The sequence below is a fragment of the Salvelinus fontinalis genome, chromosome 33 (assembly GCF_029448725.1).
Source record: "Salvelinus fontinalis isolate EN_2023a chromosome 33, ASM2944872v1, whole genome shotgun sequence".
In the NCBI taxonomy this organism is placed as follows: Eukaryota; Metazoa; Chordata; class Actinopteri; order Salmoniformes; family Salmonidae; genus Salvelinus; species Salvelinus fontinalis.
The window spans coordinates 48,796,856-48,803,237 of record NC_074697.1 but is presented as its reverse complement, the minus strand read 5'-3'; the positions used below and the strand labels follow the sequence as shown (position 1 = coordinate 48,803,237).

Genomic DNA, 6,382 nt, shown 5'->3' with positions numbered 1-6,382 from the left:
GCAGGCAGCGATTACAGCCTCAAGTCTCAGAGTTCAATCTTTGTCTCTTCGGACCAGAGAATCTTGTTTCTCATGGTCTGAAAGTACTTTAGGTGCCTTCTGGTAAACTCCAAGCAGGCTGTCATGTGCCTTTTACTGAGGAGTGGCTGCCTTCTGGCCACTACCATAAATGCCTGATTGGTGGAGTGCGGCAGAGATGGTTGTCCTTTTGGAAGGTTCTCTGGAGCTGTCAGAATGACCATCAGGTTTTTGGTCAGCTCCCTGACCAAGGCCCTTCTCTCCTGATTCCTCAGTTTGGCCAGGCAGCCAGCTCTAGAAAGAGTCTTAGTGGTTCAAAATGTCTTCCATTTTAAGAATGATGGAAGCCACTGTGTTCTTGGGGACATTTAATGCTGCAGAAATGTTTTGGTACCCTTCCCAGATCTGTGCCTCAACACAATCCTGTCTTGGAGCTCTTATGGACAATTCCTTCAACCTCATGACTTGTTTTTTTCTCTGACATGCACTGTCAACTGTGGGACCTTATATAGACAGGTGTGTGCCTTTCCAAATCATGTCCAATCGAGTGAATTTACCACAGGCGGACTCCAATCAAGTTGTTGAAACATCAAGGATGATCAATGGAAACAGGATGCACCTGAGCTCAATTTCAAGTCTCATAGCAAAGGGTCTGAATACTTATGTAAATAAGGTATTTTTAATAAATGTCTAAAAAACTGTTTTAGCGTTGCCATTATGGGATCTGTAGATTGGATTAAATGCATTTCCCCTCATGTTAGAATAAGGCTGTAACGTAACAAAACGTGGAAAAAGTCAAGGGGTCTGACTGTATGTAAAAGTAAGAGACAAATTAAAGTGAGTGTAAAGGGTTTATTATAATTAAGACAAAGCTACTCTGCCACAAAGGTTTTGCAATTTGGTTGAATGGTAGCTGCTCTTGGACAGCATTGGTACTCATGACTTGGTCACCCCTCCCTCTGGTGGTCATATTTGGTAATGTCCTCTACTTGTAACAAAACACTTATTTACACGTTAGGGCACGCAAACTTGATTAAAGCTGAACTCCGTAGTAGCGGTAGTCAAAATTATCCAACTCGTTAGTTTTCTCTCTTGAATTCTGAACGGTGCTGTGCCAGAATGACCACCAGAGCCCGGCGCGCTACATGGTTGTGGAAATGTTCTTCAAGCCAGAGATGGAATGTTTCGCTGTACTCCAATTATCCCGAAAATTCGAATGGCGAATCAAGAATATTGAAATATCGCTAATTGTGTATTAAACTGCCCTTTGTCATCGTGCTAGGTTAGCTAAAGGTATATCAACTCATTGGTTTCAACAACACTTCGGTTGTGTTGTTGAATTCCTCCCAACACTATCAGTCGTATTTTAATGGAATCCAATGGGCTGCTATGGCATTAGCTAGCCAGCATGCTGACAACAGCGGCCCGCGTTCTGGCATAGCACCATTCCGACTCAAGAGAGAAATGAACGAGTCTGATCATTTGGTCTACAGAAGCGGGAAAGGGTGCCAAAGACGTGCCACCTCGTTATTGTTTTTGTGTGCGAGCTCAGAAACGTGTAGCAGCATAGGGGGGAATGCAGTACCGTACAAATTGATGTTGTGCTCTTCTGTCGCGCATTATGTCCGAGGGGAAAAAAGTGTTTGCTATATTACAACAACGAAGTTATTGACAAACGGACGTGGTTGTTTCATCCTTGCGGATTACAGCTTTAAGTGTTATTTCAATTGATTTTTTTTCTTTTTTTGAAAAGAAGTGCGAGGAACAAAATAAGAAAGAGCACCGGATTGTAAAAATACTATAGCAACCTTAGTTCAACGCCTAGTGACCTCGTCAAGACCCCATTGGTGTCAAAAGTGGGATAGTGTTGTTGAAAACATGACTTGCCGGATCTGAGGCACATTTCGTTTTCCATAATCCAAGAAAGTTGTGAATCTCATTACTTGATGCTCGAGGACATTTTGTTTGCTACTTTTCTGATTTTGGGGGGAAGAAAATTGAAGAGGGGCATCCCTTAAATAATTAATCAACTGTGTATGTCCTTATCAATCCTTACAAAAAATACAAAACTTTAGAAAAATAACCACCATGTGATAGTATAATGGAATGCCCATTTCTACAGGATTCCTTGCGGCTGGCCCTTTCCTGCGATTTTCTTGGAGCACTCCAATAGAGCGTTGTGAATGTCTTTGGCGCAGGAGATCTGTGACTTGATCATGCTGAGGTACTGTGAGTAGGACAGGGACTCTGTCTGTACGGTGTCAGGCTTGGTGGCTGTTGGGACCAAGTTAGGAGAGTGCTTGGCACTGTCAATGCTCTGGGATAAGCACTCGTAGGCAAGCCGCTATGGGGGAAAGAAAATAAGATTAATAGTGAGCAGATAACCAGGCTGCCAGCTTTATCAATGTATAAACTATACTGTATGTTATGGTGAATGATGCTCAGTACTCTAAAAGCCTAATAGAAAGACGTGTAATAAGAGGTGGCGAACAATTTCATTTTGTGTGTGCCTTACTAAGCAAAGTTCCAGCTGATCGCACAGGGCATAAAACTCTTCCAGACTCTTGTCAAACCGCTGTACACTGGCATCACTGCTCTTTCTGAAACACAAAGGCATTAGGAAAGTTGTGCATTCCAGAAAAAAAACACTTAAAGGCTGTGTGTGTGCCATTGAGAGTTAGGGAAAAAGGGTACTTACATGCCATTGTCAATTGATGTATTATGCCCCAAATTTAAAGAGGCAATCTTCATGACATTCTAGACAGAAAATAATGCTCAAGTTATCCTATATTTGATGCAGCTACATTTTGCAATACCTGTACATAGCTATAAGCATAATATTTTGTTACTATGCAAACATATTCCATTAAAAAGCATGATCCCCCTACTCCCTGCCTTTGACCGCTATTTGCAGTTCAATTTATAAGGTAATCATAAAAAAATATTGCCTAGTCAGATCATTACTACTGTTCCAGATGGCTGATGGGCATGATTATTTAGGTAGTGTAAAGCGTAGCACAGACAATTTGACCAACCTTTACTTGTCGATACTTCCTAAATTCCCGACATGGAAGACAACGCATTGCTAGTTGCAGATGGTTCATTTGAAAAATGCTCCGTTATTTATTTATTTTTTTTGCTCCATGAAGTAATCAAGAATGTGTACTCCGCCATCTTCTACATTTAAAATCTTCTCTCATTGAGACATGTGAGTCTCCACCCAAAAGTTCTGCATGTCATGAGTGACTCAGAAATATTGAAAGCAGTGGTTGAATTGGGCCAGGTCCTAGACCCTGCACTTAAGATCCAAATTAGAGCCAGGTGGGGCTCTTGCATCTTTGGTAATGTTAATTTCAAATATAATGAAAAATTGTTGTCCACATTTAATATTTCCTCAGCCAACAACGAGTAATCAACAGCAGACATTTAATATTTCCTGCGCCCCAGACGCACAGAGGTCTAAGGCACTGCAGCTTAGTGCAAGAGGCGTCGCTGGTTTGAATCCAGACTGTATCACATCCGGCCGTGATTGGGAGTCCAATAGGGCAGCGCACAATTGGCCCAACGTCATCCGGGTTTGGCCGTCATTGTAAATAAGAATTTGTTCTTAATTAACTGACTAGCCTAGTTAAACTAATAAAAACAAAGAGTAATCAACACCAGATAATCCAATAGGATTGCATTTCAGTTGTACAACTGACTAGGTATCCCCCTTTCCCTAGTAGAAAGGGTTTACCCATTCAATTGGTCAGCTTGTCCCATTCTATGGGAGCAAATAATATTCCTCTGAGTTTTCAAATTTCGAGTGGCACTGGGAGGAAAAACATGCATGCCCAGTTGTTGGAAAAACACTTTAAACTGCTTTCATTGCCACTTAACAGAGCAGGATCACAGCTTTCTATTCTACTTACATTTAGTCCTCAATTGCCAGTTGGACCATTTTAAAACCAGGGTTTTTAGCAGCAACATGGATTAGGCGCATAGCGATCACAAATGGCGTTGAATGCATTGTCGGAGATCTGAGCAGACTTAACATGGGGTAGCTGCTAGCCCTTCTCGTGACACCAATGGATGTATTGGAACGCTGTATCACAACCCATAGTGCAGCGCACAATAGGCCAACGTCGTTAGGGTTTGGCCGGGGTAGGCCATCATTGCAAATATGAATTTGTTCTTAATTGACTAGCCTAGTTAAATAAAATATGAAGGATTGATTGAACTCTAAAGCTGGGCAAGACTAAAGTTATCTTGAGCTAGTCAGCTGGTTACATCCTTGGAGTACGCCCCAGAACGAAGGACCCCCCACCTCCCAAATGAACCACTGGTTTAATGACACTCACCTGTCTCAATCAATGAGAAGATTTGAAAGACAGACGGCAGCGTACACATTGATTACTCGAAGGATCGCCAAGTAAAGTTTTTTCGAAAATGCACTTTACCCCCTCTGTGTGGCAGTGAAGAGACCAGACTGACTAACGTTAGCCATTGTTACCAGCTCATGTAAACAAAACGTGGAGTACCTGGAGGCTCTCTTTTAATTGTGGAATAAGCATTTTGAATCGATGAACTGGGTCGAAATCTTGCTGTTGACTCAACTGCTGTTGTTGAAGTGTAGCAGCTTGCTGCATTCCAACTTGTGGAATCGGTCCACCGGGTTGTTGCTGCGCTGCCATTTTGGTAAACTTCTTCGGTGGAATTTTTACGGTGGACTACATCATTTCATTGTGTGTTGCCGCCACCGACTGGGTGGGGTGAAAACTGAAACTTTAACCCCAAAGAGAAATAGTAATGGAGTCGTTTTGGATACTTTTTTAGGCACTCCGTTGGACAAAACCTATGAGGAAAAGTAATGGCGTTTTTGTAGGATTTTGGGATAAACGCCTTAAATAAGGTATGTGGTAAACACAGTCTTCGATCTTAAACGTTTTGTTCTTTGAGATAATCAGCTAACCTCACTTTGTGAATTTTGAAGAATTTATGTAACCATAAAAACACAGACTTCATAAAGGTAATGTTAACTGACTGCTATTATCTCATAGAACAAAGCATATAAAATCAATGCCTGTGTTAACCTCAGACCTTATTTTTCAGTGTTAATTCCAAAACCAGAGCTAATTTATTTCTGGTAAGGACTAAATACACTGCTCAAAAAAATAAAGGGAACACTTAAACAACACAATGTAACTCCAAGTCAATCACACTTCTGTGAAATCAAACTGTCCACTTAGGAAGCAACACTGATTGACAATAAATTTAACATGCTGTTGTGCAAATGGAATAGACAAAAGGTGGAAATTATAGGCAATTAGCAAGACACCCCCAAAAAAGGAATGGTTCTGCAGGTGGTGACCACAGACCACTTCTCAGTTCCTATGCTTCCTGGCTGATGTTTTGGTCACTTTTGAATGCTGGCGGTGCTTTCACTCTAGTGGTAGCATGAGACGGAGTCTACAACCCACACAAGTGGCTCAGGTAGTGCAGTTCATCTAGGATGGCACATCAATGCGAGCTGTGGCAAAAGGGTTTGCTGTGTCTGTCAGCGTAGTGTCCAGAGCATGGAGGCGCTACCAGGAGACAGGCCAGTACATCAGGAGACGTGGAGGAGGCAGTAGGTGGGCAACAACCCAGCAGCAGGACCGCTACCTCCGCCTTTATGCAAGGAGGTGCACTGCCAGAGCCCTGCAAAATGACCTCCAGCAGGCCACAAATGTGCATGTGTCTGCTCAAACGGTCAGAAACAGACTCCATGAGGGTGGTATGAGGGCCCGACGTCCACAGGTGGGGGTTGTGCTTACAGCCCAACACCGTGCAGGACGTTTGGCATTTGCCAGAGAACACCAAGATTGGCAAATTCGCCACTGGCGCCCTGTGCTCTTCACAGATGAAAGCAGGTTCACACTGAGCACATGAGCACATGTGACAGACGTGAAAGAGTCTGGAGACGCTGTGGAGAACGTTCTGCTGCCTGCAACATCCTCCAGCATGACTGGTTTGGCGGTGGGTCAGTCATGGTGTGGGGTGGCATTTCTTTGTGGGGCCGCACAACCCTCCATGTGCTCGCCAAAGGTAGCCTGACTGCCATTAGGTACCGAGATGAGATCCTCAGACCCCTTGTGAGACCATATGCTGACACATGCACATTTGTGGCCTGCTGGAGGTCATTTTGCAGGGCTCTGGCAGTGCACCTCCTTGCATAAAGGCGGAGGTAGCGGTCCTGCTGCTGGGTTGTTGCCCACCTACGGCCTCCTCCACGTCTCCTGATGTACTGGCCTGTCTCCTGGTAGCGCCTCCATGCTCTGGACACTACGCTGACAGACACAGCAAACCCTTTTGCCACAGCTCGCATTGATGTGCCATCCTGGAT

General features: G+C 43.7%; 1 protein-coding gene across 1 annotated transcript; it reads right to left on the bottom strand.

Moving 5' to 3' along the window:
* Positions 1–850: 850 nt before the first annotated feature.
* Positions 851–4,731, bottom strand: LOC129832453 (mediator of RNA polymerase II transcription subunit 29-like). Its single transcript, XM_055896525.1, has 4 exons — positions 4,539–4,731; positions 2,717–2,775; positions 2,534–2,618; positions 851–2,362 (listed from the first exon to the last, which is right to left on the bottom strand). Exons 1-4 carry the CDS (start codon positions 4,689–4,691, stop codon positions 2,135–2,137), a joined length of 525 nt encoding a protein of 174 aa, XP_055752500.1. The 5' UTR covers positions 4,692–4,731; the 3' UTR covers positions 851–2,134.
* Positions 4,732–6,382: the final 1,651 nt, after the last annotated feature.